This window comes from Schistocerca cancellata, chromosome 7 (assembly GCF_023864275.1).
Source record: "Schistocerca cancellata isolate TAMUIC-IGC-003103 chromosome 7, iqSchCanc2.1, whole genome shotgun sequence".
Classification (NCBI taxonomy): domain Eukaryota; kingdom Metazoa; phylum Arthropoda; class Insecta; order Orthoptera; family Acrididae; genus Schistocerca; species Schistocerca cancellata.
In genome coordinates this window covers 501625478-501644934 of record NC_064632.1, presented here as the reverse complement: position 1 = coordinate 501644934, position 19457 = coordinate 501625478, and the positions used below count along the sequence as shown (strand labels likewise).

The following is a 19457-nucleotide window of genomic DNA, read 5'->3' as shown; positions in this document are numbered from 1 at the left end:
CCTAGTCTTGCGCACTACGTAATCTAACTTAAACTAACGTACGTTAAGGGCAACACACACTCTCATGTCCAAGGGAGGACTCGAACCTCCGAAGGGGGAACCACGCGAACCGTGGGCAGGCGCCAGACAGCGCCGCTATCCCGCGCGGCAGTGAACAAGTCTTCACATTTCTGTTAGAGTAATAGCGATTATTATTACCATAGGGAATATAGCAGCACACAGTTATTTAGTTACTTCCTAAATGAATCCTTGCAAGATACGTCAGATACCTTAAGTAATAAGCATTTGTTGATTTTACTGATTATTTGATCATATTGTGTCTAAGCAGTTTCTATTTTACAGGTAATCTGTGCCAGAAATTTTGCGCTGTGTTCTGTTGCCGTTAAACGACGAAAAGATGATGTTCTCTGCACTATTTGTTAGTCCACACATATAACGTGCCACACCTTTGTCAATGTAACAATTAGTTCGTCTGGAATCAGACATATGTCAAACAAAGATACATTATGCTTATTGGCAGGTTACTGATGAACAAATGCAGTGGACACGAAACTGAATCGTGGGGCCGTTCCCTGATTTATAGCTCTGGCATGAAATTTGTGAATTATTCCTTATTTATTGATAATTACGATTACTGAAAGGTCAATAAGGAACGACACATTGGTCGCACAGTCTATAGTACTGGAACTAGTTAAATGATGACAAAGTGCACTGATTTTTTTTATTCTCCTGATGCCCAGAGATGTACTGTGTAATCCGTTTAGTTACCTTCCGAGGATACTCAAATGATTCAAATGGCTCTAAGCACTATGGGACTTAACACCTGAGGTCATCAGTACCATAGACTTAGAAATACTTAAACCTAACTAACCTAAGGACATCACACACATACATGCCCGGGGCAGGATTCGAACCTGCGACCGTAGCAGCAGCGCGGTTCCGGACTGAAGCGCCAAAAACCGTTCGGCCACAGCGGTCGGCCCAAGGGTACTCTAAGCAAATGCTGTGGTACTTACGTCGACAAATCCAAGGCCTTGTATGCAGATGTTTACTGAATTTACACCCAGCATGAGGACGCTCGATTCACTCATCAGGGATTCCAAGTCATTGATGATTCTGTAACAACAATAACAACAACTGGTACTTTTGACTCGTCGGCGGCTCGTTTCTCACCAGTCTCATGTCGAAATAAGAGCAAGAATAACAGACTTTGTACGAACTAACAACAGCACACTCTAATTGTCTAAGATTCGTGAAAGAAATTACAGTGAGATTGGACCTGGGTTAAGATGGTAACTCGTGGATGAGTATACTAAAATATGTGCATAATTTTGGAGTGGTTTCATTTATATATTTTGTCTTTGTGTGAATCTTTATTTTTTTTATTTTTTACGTTTTTTTTTACTTCTACCGTGTATATTTGGCACGTCGTCAATCAACATGTGCAGAGATTCTTAACTGAAGTACGAATTAACTATATAACATTAATCTAGTTGGAGTATGTTTAAGTAGCATAAAAGGCAAAATTAAAATTCGGAAAAAAATTATGGGAATCTCTGATATAGCCATGGCCTTTACGGTCGACATTGCTTTAGAAAGGCATCCAACACGAAATTCAGCGATAGTTAAACGAAGATTTCTTATTAATCTTTATATTATTATTTCCTTAATTTTAGGTATAATTCGGGCAACGGCCTTGCCGCAGTGACTACACCGGTTCCCGTGAGATCACCGAAGTTAAGCGCTGTCGGGCGTGGTCGGCACTTGGATGGGTGACCATCCAGACCGCCATGCGCTGTTGCCATTTTTCGAGGTGCACTCAGCCTCGTGATGCGAACTGAGGAACTACTCGACCGGACAGTAGCGACTTCGGTCAAGAATACCATCATAACGACCCAGAGAGCGGTGTGCTGACCCCACGCCCCTCCTATCCGCACCCTCCCTGGGGATGACACGGTGGTAGGATGGTCCCGGTAGGCCAGTCGTGGACTGAAGACGGAGTGCTTACGTATAATTCAGTTATGGCAACGGCCTTGCCGCTGTGGTAACACCGGTTCCCGTCAGATCACCGAAGTTAAGCGCTTTCGGGTTGGGCTAACTCTTGGATGGGTAACCATCCTGTCTGCGAGCGCTGCAGGCAAGCGCTTTGCACTCAGCCCTTGTGAGGCCAACTACTTGATTGAGCGGTGTGGTGAGCAAATTCCCCTCCGTACACACATCCAGTGACGCCTGTGGGCTGAGGATGACACGGCGGACGGTCGGCACCGTTGGGCGTTCACGGTCTGTTCCGGCGCAGTTTAGTTTTAGAAGTCAGTTATAGACACCACCTACATTTTATAAACAGCCAGCACAGAATACGCTGAGCCCTGCGCAAAATTTTGTAGAGAAATATTTTACAAGTTGATTAACTTCTCAATGTCGAGGTTCAGAGTCAAGTAGAATTTTGCAGAGGACATCATATTCGCCGTTGATTGCAGAATTTAGATTTTTTTCACAATTGCAATTTCGCTCTTTGGGACATTTTGGTACTGCGAAAGATTTTGTTCCGTTACATGTGAGACTTTGAAATCTTCCGACAAAATGGCTCTGAGCACTATGGGACTCAACTTCTGAGGTCATCAGTCAATCTTCCGACATATCTACATGTCGCCGTCAATAACAAGGCTTTTCATTGTAGAAATATAGTAACATCAGACGAGTCCGAAGCTCTGTACATCGTGAAATGATGTAAATGACGTGAAATGTTACCAATGGTAACGTCCTACACATTAATCTCTACAAATGAATCTTCCAAGACACTGTTTACAAATTTCTACTTTCAGCGGCGAATACTATTCTTTTAAAAATTTTTCGTAGTTAACTGAAGTAAACGTTGCATGAACCCTATAAATACCAAAAGCTATATTTCTTTGTCAGTCGCTTAAATGACAGAAAAGTTGGAGCAGACGATATGTCAGCGCCTGTGCTATTCTCAGTCACGATGCCAAGTTCTTTCAGAATAACAGAGGCACTGCAACATCGTATTAACCGCCGACACCGGGTAAGCGACTTTCAAGATGGATGAGTACAGGTTGTAGACGCATGGTTGACTACATATGAAAGTTTGGGTCTGGTGGTAAATCGTACATGGCTAGCCATATGGTAAGGCGACGCTAGCGATAAGCGGGAAATCTGGGTTCGAACACCGATCCGGCACTAATTTTCATTGTCATCATACCATTTTACAGCTGATGGTTGTCCATATTCACAATTGCGATTACATAAAACGTATTAGAAATAGACGGTCTCAAAGTTGAAAAACAGTTCATATCGGTCGATAGAGGAAAGGTCACTAGATCTGATGACGTGATTTTGTATTGAATATGAGGTTTCTTATAGCGTCAGTTTACCGTAAGTTTCTGGAGCAACGAAGCGTTTCACGCGACTGGAAAAAGATCCTTACAGAACACTGACCTATATTTGTTCTGGAGTAATGAAACACGCACTTTTATTTCCGGAGAAAGCAAAGATTTGTGTCAACTAGAAAAAGTGACTTCAACAGTAGAAAAAAATAGTTGGTACAGGTTGAGTACAATAGACTAAGTGAATGTTCCTTCAATTAGCAAAGGAAATGATTGTTTAAATACTGAACACGGCAGTAATTTCACAAGGTCTGGTAGGGAAAAAGGTGTTAAGGACGACTATTTAACCTCTTTATTTCACGACTGTTCACTTCAAACAACCACGTAACTAACCAGCGTAATGGAAATGCGTTGTCTCTGAAACTGCTTGTGTTATTATATGTCATTAAAGCGAAAATAGCAGAAAATATCTGCTGTAGTGAGTTACTGACACATTAATAGAAAATGAAATTGTAGACAGGTATCCGTGATCAAATTTTGTCTACAGAAACTACAGACCATCAAAACACGGTAAAAAGTGGTTCAAATGGCTCTGAGCAGTATGGGACTCAACTGCTGTGGTCATCAGTACCCTAGAACTTAGAACTACTTAAACCTAACTAACCTAAGGACATCACACACATCCATGCCCGAGGCAGGATTCGAACCTGCGACCGTAGCGGTCGTGCGGTTCCAGACTGTAGCGCCTTTAACCGCTCGGCCACTCCGGCCGGCCAAAACACGGTAAACAGGTCGCTCAAAGTGTCACCTGGTTGAATTCCCGAAAGTTATTTGAAGGTCTCATTCAATTGAAGTAATGCGGCTGAGATTCTTTTTCCACGAATATCTGAAGAGTTTGTTTTATGGAAATAAAATGGAGTCACGTGAAAGTCGTTACTGATTTGTCGTCTGATACTCAGATCCTGCCAGGCATCTTCGAATTAGTACATTACTCTGTGGTAGTGCAGATGTTAGACATGCAGTTGAGCCCTTTAAGAAATTTTGTTCCTGCACTTCCAGCATCAACTTAAATAATAGAACCTTTTCCTTAAAAAAAAGTTACATGTTATCTAATATAGCAGATCATCTATATATCTTTAACTTAACAATCGTATTAATATGTCCTGTCCCTTAAATTAAAGAGACTTTTTAAATTTGTCGGGTCTTTGCTGTAATTTTTGTGTTGAGAGACGCTAACATGACGTGGTATTACACACTTGTGTCCAAATTCCAAAATTTTCGATTCTCTGTTGCATCGTCGGTTGTGGATATCGGTACCTGTCCTCAATCACTTCTTCAAGCCACGCTCTACGACAGTTTGAAGTTTTCGATGACGTTTGACGTTTTTAAATACGCATCACCGGACAGTGGAAATGACTGCTCCTATTACTTCTACACGGCAAATACATTTTCCTTAAATCAGTGGTGTGATTACCGAATTACCATACCAGCCCAGTTCTGCGTACTAGAAGAGAATTACAGGGCACATTTTGCTGGTTTATATCAATCATGGCTCTAACGTGGAGCGTCACCGCATGAGCATGTGCAATAAAAAGCTGATTAATGTCAAGCGAGAACAATGCAGATATTATTCATGCAATAACTTTGTTAGATTTGAAGTCCCAATGAAGTGAATTACAGGCCAATACTTGAATGTCGAAGCGTGTCGGAAACGATGACGTTGATACTGCTCCGATAGCGCATGGAATGAAGCAGCTACTGTAAGGGGGTACCCGACAAAAATAAATAAAAGCGCCGTTCAACAGATTATACAAGATTATTTTTGTATAATGGTATATCTACATGTTTAAGTGTGACTATAAAGGTTTGCAATTTCCAATACATATTTTCGCATACATTTCACTAATTAATGACAGTTTGTTGAAACTTGTCGAACAAACCTAAACTAATCCTCACTTGCGGAGAAGAACATAAGTGAATCTTTGTCCAAGGAATATCAAATATGTAAAACAATTTGTACATTGCACCATAAATCTTATTATTATTTAAATTACGTTTTTATGATCTCGAATGAAAAGTACATGAGTAGATATTTCAGATGAATCTCTAAAACAGCTGTGTGTCTAAGAAGGCAAAAGATACACAGCACTCGTTTTAATCAGTATACCTGCAAACAAAAATATTCAAGAACAGTATTAATAAAAGGAAGTAGAAGCAGAAGAAAATCTACATCTCCCTATATACTTCGATAGCCACCAAGCGGTGTGTGGCGGAGGGCACTATTTCCGTCAAAGTCATATTTTCCCCCCTCTGTTCCACTCGCGGATCGCGCGAGGGAAAAACGACTGTCTGAACGCCTCAGTAAGAGCTCTAATTTCTCTTTGAATGGTGATCGTTGCGCGATATGAAAGTTAGTGGTAATAATATATGCTCTAAATCCTCGGCGAAGATCGGAATTTTAAATTTAGTGAGCAGTCCCTTCCGTTTAGCGCGTCGTCTATGCAGGAGTGTCCCACTTCACACTTTCTATGAGATTTGTAACGCTCCTGCGATGCCTAACTGTACCAGTCACGAATCTTGCCGTTCTTCTTTGGACCTTCTCAATCTCTTGAATCAGACCCAACTGTTAAGGGTCCAATACAGACGAAAAACTCTCTAAGACTGGACAAACTAATGTATTGTAAGCAATTTCCTTTGTTGAAGGACTGCATCGCTTCAGGATTCTACCAGTAAACCGCAATCTAGAGTTCGCCGTACCCGTTAATCTGATCGTTCCGTTTGAGAGCATTTCGAATCGTCACACCCAGATACTTGACGGATGGTACCGCTTTCAAAGACTGGGCATTTATTTTGTACATTAATGGGGATTTTCGCTTTGTTATAGGCAGTAGGTTACACTTACTAATATTGAGAGATAATAATATATGCACTATGCGACTTAACTTCTGAAGTCATCAGTCGCCTAGAACTTAGAACTAATTAAACCTAACTAACCTAAGGACATTACACACATCCATGCCCGAGGTAGGATTCGAACCTGCGACCGTAGCGGTCGCTCGGCTCCAGACTGTAGCGCCTAGAACCGCACGGCCAGGAAGAAAGTCGATGACATTCTGGAAGGTACCGCCAGGGATGTGCAACCTGTCGACTCCAGTGCCGTGGCCGGGTGCGGTAGGTTTATCGGTTGACGATGCACGGCGCTTACAGCCCTAACGATGAGATTCCACAGACTCTCAATTGGGCTTAAACTGGGGAGTTTGGTGGCCAGGGGAGTACGGTAAACTCGTCCTGGGGCTCTTCGTCCCACACAAATATCCAGCGAGGTGCGTGACACGTTGCGTTGTACTGCTGGAAGATGCCATTGCGACGAGGAAAAACAAACTGCATGTGGGTGTGGATATGATGTCCAAGTGTGACGGTACGTCACATAAATATTGACATTTTTAGCTGTTGTAAACCGTAGTTGGCGTATTTTATGTATGTAATTAATGTAAAAGATATAGTTAATGTTCTTGAAACAACTGATTGCAGCGATAGCATCTTTATTTAATGTCTATGAAAATAAAAAAGGATCGAAAGAGATACGATTGTACGGCCGAGGAGGAAGGGCGTATTTTGTGGTGGACACACTGTTTTGTTTCGCTATACTGAAGGCAGCCATTGAGCGGCTACACATATTTTATGTAAGTTATTCGTATTTATTGCTAAAATAAACTTATTATTATTACAAAATGAATTTCTTTGTAATAGTTGTCTCCTCAAATGCTCGCAGTGGCTAACTATTTTTAATAAGCATTTTTTTAGTAATTTGCGCTGCGAGAAGCTCATCTTCTGATGCAGCCTCTGGTCGGCCATTACGCGCCGAAGTATTAATTTATTTCTCAAGGTGTTAACAGTAAATGTAAATGCAAGAGATTTCGTTGTAAGAACCTTTCAAAATTGCGACAGATAATTAATTTATGTTAAAGTTCAGTTTTTAAACTATACAGATTCCATGACTTTAGTAAGTTTTATCTTAGCCACTCCACGGCAACAATCGAAATTCCCTCAAGCCTTGCGTTGCAATCAATAGATAGAAATTAACAAAATTACATTCTGTTCAGTTAACGGCAACTATATTTTAGTCATCACGTTCAAAATCTAAAGTTGGTACATGAATAACTGAGGCCCTTCAGGAACCCGCTTCATATTTACTTATGCACGTAAGGAAAATTGATAAGAAAAGACAATATCCATGAGAGAAAGAAGCATGCTGATAAACTGAAAAATAAAAAAATATATATAATATATGTGTAATTTTTTGTATATGACGTAACGAATGACAGCGACGTCACACAAGGATAGATGCGCACTTGTGTTGATCCATTGTGCCTTCCAGAATGACGAGATCACGTAGGGAAAGCCACGAAAGCATTCCCCCTCAGACCCGTAACGTTCAGACTATAGTCGTAGTGTGTGTGTTTTCAAAATCACGCCGTACCTGCCAACAGCCGTCTGATCGGTGGGGCACACAACGTGATTGATCCGAAAAGGCCACCTGTCGCAACTCTGTGGACGTCCAGTTGCGTTCGTCGCTGATAAACAGCACTCTGCATAGATGCATTAAACGGGCACCTATTGTGCTGGCCTACACGCAGGAACCTCCTCTGAACGATCGTTGAGGAGACACTGTTGGTAGCATCGTGATTCACCTGGTCGGCGTCCGCCCACCGTAGCTGCTTGGTCAGCGCGACATAATGTCAGTCCTAAGGGTCCGGCTTCGACTACCGGCTGGGTAATCCGCTCAGGGACTGCTGTTGTGTTGTCCTACTCATCATCATTTCATCCCCATCGACTCTCAAGTCGCTGAAGTGGCGTCAAATTGAAAGACTTCCACCCGGCGAACGGTCTACCCGACGGGAGGCCATAGTCACGCGACATTTACAGTTTTACCTGGTCGGTCAGTTGCTCAACAGTTGCACATCTGTTCGCCCGTACACATTTCCGTGGATCACGTTCACCCAAGACATCTATGGCCCATTGTGCATCGCACTCGCCTCGGCATCAGTTTTGCATAGCAGCATTTAGCAAAGCACAGTGTACTTCCATCACGGAGGCTCGAGGACAGTTTACAGACGTAGCCGTCTCGGAAATACGTCAACCCTTGGCCCGAAATACAACGGTCATGCACTTTCGGACGTCAGATAAATCGCTTCGTATCTGCATTACGACACCAACTGCACTGCTTCCGAATCCCCTCGACACGCTCTATATACCCTGCACTGCTGGTGCTGCCACCTGCTATATGTGTGTGGTTGTCGTACATTAACCGCGAACAGAGGCGGTGAACGCATTAATATGACTGGATGGTGTATAATACCTTACGCCAAAACACCTTCTGAAATTTTTACTATCAGAAACAGTCTTGATCACAATTTATTTATTACAGTGACCGGTTTCGACCACTACTGTGGTCATCTTCAGACCTACATGTCGTATACAAAGCCTTAATTAGAGGGCTACGTACATTAAAGAAAATGCATAAAGTTACAAAGCTACAAAACGATGAATTACCGATGAGTAAGAATCTCCTTCTGGTGGTAAATCACTACTGGAGAAACCTTTTTTTTTTTCATGCAGTTGACTAATACTCAGCGTCACCGGTTCAGATCCGGTCCAACGGTCCAACTGTCTCGATGGACAAGTGAGAGGAGACTTAAAGCAACAGCTGAGTAGCAGCCGAGCATAGCACGTTGAAGGTGTGGCGGTGGAACTTTAAGTTCCGTGCCACCCTCCGACGGTGGAAGTAATACGCTATCGTCAGATAACAAAGTGGCTGAACGAGAAGAGGCCACTGCTAGTGACTGTACGAAAAGGGACAGAAAAACGTGGTTGAATTGGGCCTGTCGTCAGTCACAGTCCGAATCCGAGTCCTCCGGGATGGTGAGAGGAACGGGGTGGCGGTGCCAGCGCCGTGGAACTGTGGTGCCGATGGTTTGTAGTCCTGCGACAGTATCACGGAGGGCGTCCACTTTACTGTACAGTTGGCCAGCCTTACGGAGAACGGTCGTCTTGAGAAAGGCCGTATTTGTCTCCTCATGCAGAGTGACAATCCTGGTGAGCGGAGGGGCGTGAAGACTCAACCTGAGAACTTTATTCTGTAGGCTCTGGAGCGTCAGCATCCGGGACTTACTAATCGTGGCCCACGCACAGGAACCATACTTTACTAAGGGTAGCAGAAACCAGTGCTCGTCTTACTGTATACAGGGTGTTACAAAAAGGTACGGCCAAACTTTCAGGAAGCATACCTCACACACAAATAAAGAAAAGATGTTATGTGGACATGTGTCCGGAAACGCTTAATTTCCATGTTAGAGCTCATTTAGTTTCGTCAGTATGTACTCCAACGTGATCAAATTGTAAATTTTCACAATCAACATGTGTGGGCTGACGAGAATCCGCACGCAATTGTGCAATCACGTCATCAACACAAATTTTCTGTGAACGTTTGGGCAGCCATTGTTGGTGATGTCTTGATTGGGCCCCATGTTCTTCCACCTACACTCAATGGAGCACGTTATCATGATTTCATACGGGATACTCTACCTGTGCTGCTAGAAAATGTGCCTTTACAAGTACGACACAACATGTGGTTCATGCACATTTCAGTAGAGCTGTTCGTACGCTTCTCAACCACAGATTCGGTGACCGATGGATTGGTAGAGGCGGACCAATTCCATGGCCTCCACGCTCTCCTAACCTCAACCATCTTGACTTTCGTTTATGGGGGCATTTGAAAGCTCTTGTCTACGCAACCCCGGTGCCAAATGTAGAAACTCTTCGTGCTCGTATTGTGGACTGCTGTGATACAATACGCCATTCTCCAGGGCTGCATCAGCGCGTCAGGGATTCCATGCGACGGAGGGTGGATGCATGTATCCTCGCTAACGGAGGACATTTTGAACATTTCCTGTAACAAAGTGTTTGAAGTCACGCTGGTACGTTCTGTTGCTGTGTGTTTCCATTCCACGATTAATGTGATTTGAAGAGAAGTAATAAAATGAGCTCTAACATGGAAAGTAAGCGTTTCCAGACACATGTCCACATAACATATTTTCTTTCTTTGTGTGTGAGGAATGTTCCCTGAAAGTTTGGCCGTGCCCTTTTGTAACACCCTGTATAAAGGAGGCTCCGCCCACTTGTGACGGAATGATGTCATTGCTAACCTATGGGTTATAAGTCGAATAACAATGTAAAATTTCTTAGTTTAAAGAACATTGTCAACAAAGGAAAATAAACACTCACTAAACTTAGCTTGTTCAACAGCTATTGTCAATTAAGAAGCGTTAAAAATACACTCCTGGAAATGGAAAAAAGAACACATTGATACCGGTGTGTCAGACCCACCATACTTGCTCCGGATACTGCGAGAGGGCTGTACAAGCAATGATCACACGCACGGCACAGCGGACACACCAGGAACCGCGGTGTTGGCCGTCGAATGGCGCTAGCTGCGCAGCATTTGTGCACCGCCGCCGTCAGTGTCAGCCAGTTTTCCGTGGCATACGGAGCTCCATCGCCGTCTTTAACACTGGTAGCATGCCGCGACAGCGTGGACGTGAACCGTATGTGCAGTTGACGGACTTTGAGCGAGGGCGTATAGTGGGCATGCGGGAGGCCGGGTGGACGTACCGCCGAATTGCTCAACACGTGGGGCGTGAGGTCTCCACAGTACATCGATGTTGTCGCCAGTGGTCGGCGGAAGGTGCACGTGCCCGTCGACCTGGGACCGGACCGCAGCGACGCACGGATGCACGCCAAGACCGTAGGATCCTACGCAGTGCCGTAGGGGACCGCACCGCCACTTCCCAGCAAATTAGGGACACTGTTGCTCCTGGGGTATCGGCGAGGACCATTCGCAACCGTCTCCATGAAGCTGGGCTACGGTCCCGCACACCGTTAGGCCGTCTTCCGCTCACGCCCCAACATCGTGCAGCCCGCCTCCAGTGGTGTCGCGACAGGCGTGAATGGAGGGACGAATGGAGACGTGTCGTCTTCAGCGATGAGAGTCGCTTCTGCCTTGGTGCCAATGATGGTCGTATGCGTGTTTGGCGCCGTGCAGGTGAGCGCCACAATCAGGACTGCATACGACCGAGGCACACAGGGCCAACACCCGGCATCATGGTGTGGGGAGCGATCTCCTACACTGGCCGTACACCACTGGTGATCGTCGAGGGGACACTGAATAGTGCACGGTACATCCAAACCGTCATCGAACCCATCGTTGTACCTTTCCTAGACCGGCAAGGGAACTTGCTGTTCCAACAGGACAATGCACGTCCGCATGTATCCCGTGCCACCCAACGTGCTCTAGAAGGTGTAAGTCAACTACCCTGGCCAGCAAGATCTCCGGATCTGTCCCCCATTGAGCATGTTTGGGACTGGATGAAGCGTCGTCTCACGCGGTCTGCACGTCCAGCACGAACGCTGGTCCAACTGAGGCGCCAGGTGGAAATGGCATGGCAAGCCGTTCCACAGGACTACATCCAGCATCCATGGGAGAATAGCAGCCTGCATTGCTGCGAAAGGTGGATATACACTGTACTAGTGCCGACATTGTGCATGCTCTGTTGCCTGTGTCTATGTGCCTGTGGTTCTGTCAGTGTGATCATGTGATGTATCTGACCCCAGGAATGTGTCAATAAAGTTTCCCCTTCCTGGGACAATGAATTCACGGTGTTCTTATTTCAATTTCCAGGAGTGTAGGACTTCATTTTGACAGTACATGGGTTGCCCTCTCAAGGTTTATTAGTGAACCATTTGGAACCATTGGTTGCCATGGTTAAGTTGGATGTCGTTCAAAGATGTGGTAGCAGGCTTCTTTGCACTGAAGTAGTTGTAAAGTCGATAGGCAATTAGCCGAGCGGTCTCGGGCGCTGCGGTCATGGAATGTACGGCTGGCCCCGGCGGAGGTTAGAGTCCTCCCTCGGGCATGGGTGTGTGTGTTTGTCCTTAGGATAATTTAGGTTAAGTAGTGTGTAAGCTTAGGCCTGATGACCTTAGCAGTTAAGTCGCATAAGATTTCACACACATTTGAACATACGATAGGCAAACTATTGGTTGCCATGGTGAGGATAAACGCCAGTCCAAAGATGTGTCAGTAGGCTTCTTTCTAACGAAGTTGTTGCAAAATTCCGTCAGAAGCGGGCGGAGCCTTCATTATATGTAGTAAGGCGTGCACTGGTTTCTCCAGTAGTGATTTACCACCAGAAGGAGGTACTTAGCCATTGGTAATTCATCGTTTTATACCTTTGTAGCTTTATGTATTTTCTTTAATGTATGTAGCCCTCTAATTAAAGCTTTGTATACGACTTGTAGGTCTGAATATGACCACAGTAGCGGTCGAAACCGGTCACCGTAATAAATAAATTGTGATCAAGACTGACACAAAATATTTGTAACACATTGATCTCTGTTCACTCCCACAATGTATTCAAAAGTAACCTTCTGAAATGTACGTAGGTATGAGAAAGACAAAACATCACAGCCATATAGCTTTAAGCCACTGCTAATACGTTACATATTTTTCAAGGAGGTCGACTTCCAGAGAAGTATATTATATCATAAGTAAGTCATTCTGATCATTCACTAAATAAGTCATACAGGAAAGTAAGTCAGGTTAACAAAGTAGCACATGGTTTAGCTGGAGCTATGCTTCGCCGTGTTTTGTCATACAACGTGGACTGTTTAGCTGTCAAAGACTGTAAAAATAATGAGGCACAAATGTACTTACGACATTATAACTTGATGGTGCTGAATATTCTTCACTAACGTCCTGTAGAGTTGTGTGCTAGGGTCGGCATCACAATGTGTCTGCACGGCTGCATTCTCGTCATACGGTTCACCTTTCTCTGCCACCGGTTTCTTGCTCTTGTACGCGATTTCCCATGCAGCAGATATCTTGTCTCCTTCTGCGGACTTCTTCACGAGTCCATCTTCTTTATGCAGGCGCATGTTTGCAATGTTGTCATTCAGTATAGCTATGTCGGCTGTTGCATTGATCATTAAGCAGGCGAAGAAAAGATCAACTATGACGTTCACCTGCACCACTGCAGCGAGGATGAACAGCTGAAACACGTACGTTATTTCGTAGTTTGGATGCGTCTGCGTGTCTATAGGCATCCAGATAATGAGCGGAGTTTTCCGTATGACTATCGTGGTGTTTTCAGGCGTTGTTATCAGCGTCTTGGCCAGGGCAGGTTCCACAAACCACATCGGTATGCCCACCAGAGGGAAAATCTGCAACATAGAGTTGAAGCTGTGCGTAAGCGGTGCAAGAATATGCGGTAAATGCTCTTGCAGTTACAAGGAAATTGTGGGAGCAGGTGTCAAAAGCTGTGCTTAGTCTTTCATAGACAAAATCGTTGTTGCAAACGATAAGCTATTACAGTTTTTGTGTTCTTGCAGTTGACTAAGTGAACCCCTTTATGGCGTGTGACTCATTAAGTATTCGATCAGCTTTCAACACTCCATAAATGTGCAGGAACACACGGTTCCTCTTAAGAACATAATGCAGAATGTGACTGTGTTGAAACAGTATGGAACTTTGGCGAACTTTCACTGGAATCACCCTCGCAAGCCAACACGATGATACTGACGAGGTAACGTTACGAACTTGACCACATAATTTGACAAAACCGCACACTTACCGTCTATTCCGGGACAAAACTTGGACCATAATTCTGACACTACGCAGTTCCGACCATATGAATGTGACGCTTTTAAACAGTCGCCCAACCTTTTTGTCTGTGAACCGCTACGCTCCGCTGCAGTAGCCTAATGCAGTCGCCATGCGGACCGTACATTCGAATGTTATTCCGACGGAACAGCGTAGAAGAAAGCAGTGGGTAGTAATTACGAACGTTAGGCCAATATCGAGCATGACAAATCCTCTGTATGTGCGTCTAAACGTAGAGCAGTGAGATAGAAGAACGCCACTTAGGTCACATGCACGCTATCTTCTCTCGGCACAGAGTTTGGAGACACTTTATTGGTTTTCAGTTGAAGCTCATACTTGAAGTTCTATGAAAATATACCGTGGTGATGAACTAGCAAAGCGACATCTCGAAAACCCATTGTTTATCGGTTCGATTTGCTACGATGCGTGTTACCATAGTACACCACTTCAAGGCAATGGCACATTGAAGATCTATCAAAATCTCCTCACGTTATTTAGTTGTCTTTTCTTTTCGTTTTATTCACTTTCACATTTTGTGACAGGTTCTGCTACTTTCTTGTTGAGTTGATCGAATTATGTGCTATAATATAACTGCACTCTCTCACACGAGTGTGTGTGTGTGTGTGTGTGTGTGTGTGTGTGTGTGTGTGTGTGTGCTCGATTCGCTTCATCTACTAGAGAGCTTGCAGTAAAATATTTTCCACATTCTTATTTAGTCTTGTGTTTCACAGGTTCTAAAGATGCTGCCAACAGCGCATGCCATTAGGGTTTTACTAAAAAGTGAGAAATATGAACTAAATCTCATCGTACATGAAGACTACTGTAAATTCGTTTCTCACTATTTGTAATGGAATTTTGTCAAGCTGATGTCCCTACTACCTGCATATGACAATTTCAATTTTGCCTTACATCAAGTTCATGGATTTTGAAATTTTTATTTATGTATATTGCAGAGAGAACAACGTGAATGGAATGGGGCAGCGGTCATATCTGTCCAATCTGTTCGACAACACATATTTTACGCAAAATGGAAGTGAGTCGTGTGAATGCGTTATACCTTAGACACACGAACACACGTGTTCAATACTACAAATATTTTAACACTATTTCTGCATACATTGAGGTGACAAAGGTCATGGGATAGTGAAACGCACATATACAGATGGCCGTGTCATCGCGTACACAAGGTATAAGCATTGGCTGAACTGACATTTCTACTCAGATGATCCACGTGGAATGATGTCCGACGTGAATTAACAGAATCTGATAGACTGGTAGTTGGAGCTAGACGCATGAGACTACTTAAAGCCGACTGAAACATCAATGAACTGAGTGATGTTCCCTTGTGAGACCTCTTGCCAATTGTCGGGAAGCACAACGAACGCTTATTCACCGTCGATATCAAAGCACCTCGCAAAAAAAAGAAACATAATGGCCGTAAGGGACGAGTAACAAAAAACATAATGGCAGTGAATTCCCCCAGTGCTGCAATCCTCGCTCCCCCATAACCCCCTCCAACATCCAACGTCGTGTTATATGGGCAAGCTCTAGACGGCAGCCACCGCCAGTTAAAAAGGACGTGTTTTCATCATGGCGAGTCTTCCTTTCATGTGTTATAAACCACCCATTCTTTTTTGTATGTATCACCATCAAAAACTCATTTAAATCATATATCTTTTAGCGATCATGGTGTTGTATCAGTAAGAAACGTGGTGTAAGAGACTAACCATATGGAACCGCCAATTTGTTACTAATATCGCTACGATCTTCGAATGAGGTATTACAAAATTTAACAAAACAATAATTGACGTTTCAAGAGATAGAAACCTTCACATTCAGCTGATACAAGGTGAGTTTGTTGCAACCATGAGATGTATTACTAATGCTACGTGATACTGGATTCACCGTATGTACACCAAATGCAAATAATGTAAAGTTACAAAATACGCTAAACTTCACGGATGGCGCCGAAGAGGTGGGGCATCTGCCGGTGTCAATGTTTCGGATGTAGAGAGGGAAACCAAGTTCCACAGACAAAATTTCGGAAGTTGTCCACGTACTTTATCCTCAACTTTCTGGTGTAAGGGACCCATGGTCACTGCTGGCTCGTTGTAGAATAATTACATTTCATTTTTGTTATATCGGAGCCAAGGTAGCTTCTGAGGGCGGGCAACCCATATAACAACACAGAGGACGAGGTTGTCTATGCCCAAAGGCGTACCCAAAAGCACCGTGGCAAACACCGGCTATTTACACACAAGATAATCGAAATAGGCCTTCCGAGCACTACTTCCTTCAGGGGGAGCTCGAGCCACTGCCTGTAGGATGTATCACTACGCCGAAATCTGACTGGCTGGAGACAGCTAAACAGAGGCTAGAACCAGGCCCGAAGTTCAGTTCACGCCGGATGCCGATCTCGTGTACTGCAACCGTCGAAGATTACGCCTTCGTCGTGGAATTGGATTGTTACTAGTGTGTGAGTATGTTACCACGAACCTTTGTGGAAAATAGGAAGTGAAACTTGCTTTGCCTCAGTTAGGAGACTTTTTTCGTTATTGTTACCTTTCGTTTGTATGTTTAGTCACCAACCTTGTGAACTTACATCAATAAAAATTATGTTGTAAAAAATAGCGAATTGTCAATTAAAACAATTTTATTTACTAAAGCCATTTATCTGATAAAAATACTTATCTGCACAACAGTGGAAATGAAAACTAAGATGTTGAACTCCTTCACGGTATATGCTGTGAACAACAGCACTGTCTCTCTTTACTCTTCACCATCAAGCTCGCATTCGGTAGTGCTTGGCTCTACACGTAGGTCATAAAGTAGTGGGACAGCAACATGCCTATACGAATATGGCAGTAGTATCGCGTACCCAAGACATAAATGGGCAGTGTATTGGCAGAGATGTTATTTGCACTCAGGAGATTAATGTGGAAAGGTGCCCGACGTGATTATGGCCGCGTGACGGAAATTAACAGACTCTGAACGCGGAATGGTACTAGAAGCTAGACACATGGGATATTCCATTCCGGAAATCGTTAAGGAATTCAATGCCCCGAGATCCACCATGTCAATAGTGTGCTGGAGGCATAAAATGTCAGGCGTGATCTCTCACTACGGACAGTGTATCGGCCGACGGCCTTCACTTACCGACCGAGAGCAGCGACATTTGTGACGAGTTGTCAGTGCTAACAGACAAGCAACGCTGATTGAAATAACCCCAAAAATCAATGTGGGACGCACGACGAACTTAGCCGTTAGGACAGCGCGGCGAAATGTGACTTTAATGTGCTATGGCAGGAGGCAACCTATGCGAGTGCCTTTCCTAACAGCTCGATATCGCATGTAGCGCTTCCCCTGGGTTCGCGACCATTGCATGGTCGGGTGAGTTCTGATTTAAGTTAGTATGAGCTGATGGTTAAGTTCGAGTGTGGCACAGACCCCACGAAGCCATGGACCGAAGTTGTCAAAGGCAGAATGCAAGTTGGTGGCGGCTCTATAATAGTGTGGGCTGTGTTTAAATGGAACGCACTGGGTCCGCTGATCCATCTGAAGCGATCATTGACTTGAAATGCTCGTGTTTTTCTACAATGAGACCATTTGCAGCCATTCAAGCAGTTCACATTCCCAAACAACGATGGAATTTTTATGATGTTACTTATAATCCGCCTTGATTGCAAATTTTTTATTCATATGACCGGTTTCGGTTCATTCAGAGCCAACTTCAGATCTGTAACACAAAACCGAAACGGCGGGAACCACGGAAGCAGACCGTAGAGGAAAACAAGTCCACACCAGCACCATAGATATATAAATCGCCCTATGTTTTTTAGATCGTATAAAAATTATAATTTTACTGTTTTTTTGTAATTTTGATAAGTACAGATTTTATCTTTGACATCTACGTATTTTAACTAAGTATTTTTTAATAAAAAAATCTACTGAATACAGTATGTGCAAATGGAATGTAACAAATGTACCAGACGCCACCTGTCGGTAATAGTGTTATAATTAATATAAATGACGTGCACTCTGCCAACCAATTTTATGTGACGCAGCATGTGAAAGTTGCTGGATTTGGACGGGTTAATCCTGTAACTGAAATATCAGGTACGTTCTGGTACATTTGATGTCGATTAGATAGGATGAAAAAGATTTGCTTCCGTAAAATTGTAAATTAGTATCATTATTGTTACAGATCTGAAGATGGTTCTGAATGAACCGAAACCGGCCATATGAATAAAAAATTTGCAATCAAGACGGATTATAAGTAACATTATAAAATCACTGATTGCTGTTATCCCATCAGACATTATGTCTGTTTTTGCAAAGGAATTTTTATGGATGACAACGCACCATGTCACTAGGACAGAAGTGTTTGAGGTTAATTTGAGGAATATTCTGGACAGATCTAGTGAACGGCTTAGCCATCCAAATTGTGGTATCGATAGCTACGATGCCACAACGTAGCTGCCCTCTGCTAGGTTGGCACTACGACAGACACCGACGACAGCGCTCTCTAGCCGGAGCGGGAGAGCTCTACGAGCTCCGCTCCAGGTTCTGCCCATTTTGATCAAGAGCAGTCGGCCGGGACATTTCGCTTGTTATTGTGACTATGTACTACTTACGACGGGTCTAAGGCTTCGCATCTCAGTGCAAAGTTATCTATTCAGTTAATATTATGGTATAGTAAAACCATTTCTAAGTGCAGTACCGAGAGATTTTCGCCTTTTCCTGCTCCTACTCACTTCCTACAGGGTGTTTCAAAAATGACAGGTATATTTGAAACGGCAATAAAAACTAAACGAGCAGCGATAGAAATACACCGTTTGTTGCAATATGCTTGGGACAACAGTGCATTTTCAGGCAGACAAAATTTCGAAATTACAGTAGTTACAATTTTCAACAACAGATGGCGCTGCGGTCTGGGAAACTCTATAGTACGATATTTTCCACATATCCACCATGCGTAGCAATAACATGGCGTAGTCTCTGAATGAAATTACCCGAAACCTTTGACAACGTGTCTGGCGGAATGGCTTCACATGCAGATGAGATGTACTGCTTCAGCTGTTCAATTGTTTCGGGATTCTGGCGGTACACCTGGTCTTTCAAGTGTCCCCACAGAAAGAAGTCACAGGGGTTCATGTCTGGCGAATAGGAAGGCCAATCCACGCCGCCTCCTGTATGTTTCGGATAGCCCAAAGCAATCACACGATCATCGAAATATTCATACAGGAAATTAAAGACGTCGGCCGTGCGATGTGGCCGGGCACCATCTTGCATAAACCACGAGGTGTTCGCAGTGTCGTCTAAGGCAGTTTGTACCGCCACAAATTCACGAAGAATGTCCAGATAGCGTGATGCAGTAATCGTTTCGGATCTGAAAAATG

General features: G+C 43.8%; 1 protein-coding gene and 1 pseudogene across 1 annotated transcript in view; one reads left to right on the top strand and one right to left on the bottom strand.

Annotated features, from left to right (window-relative positions):
* Positions 1 to 19457, bottom strand: part of LOC126092857 (uncharacterized) — a 215415-nt gene that overhangs the window by 30693 nt on the left and 165265 nt on the right. Inside the window, exons 11-12 of the mRNA XM_049908587.1 lie at positions 13114 to 13619; positions 1017 to 1116 (exon numbers count right to left, since the gene is read on the bottom strand). Coding sequence (XP_049764544.1) covers positions 1017 to 1116; positions 13114 to 13619 — 606 coding nt within the window. The remainder of the gene's footprint in view (positions 1 to 1016; positions 1117 to 13113; positions 13620 to 19457) is intronic.
* On the top strand, positions 1687 to 1804 carry LOC126093130 (5S ribosomal RNA; annotated as a pseudogene).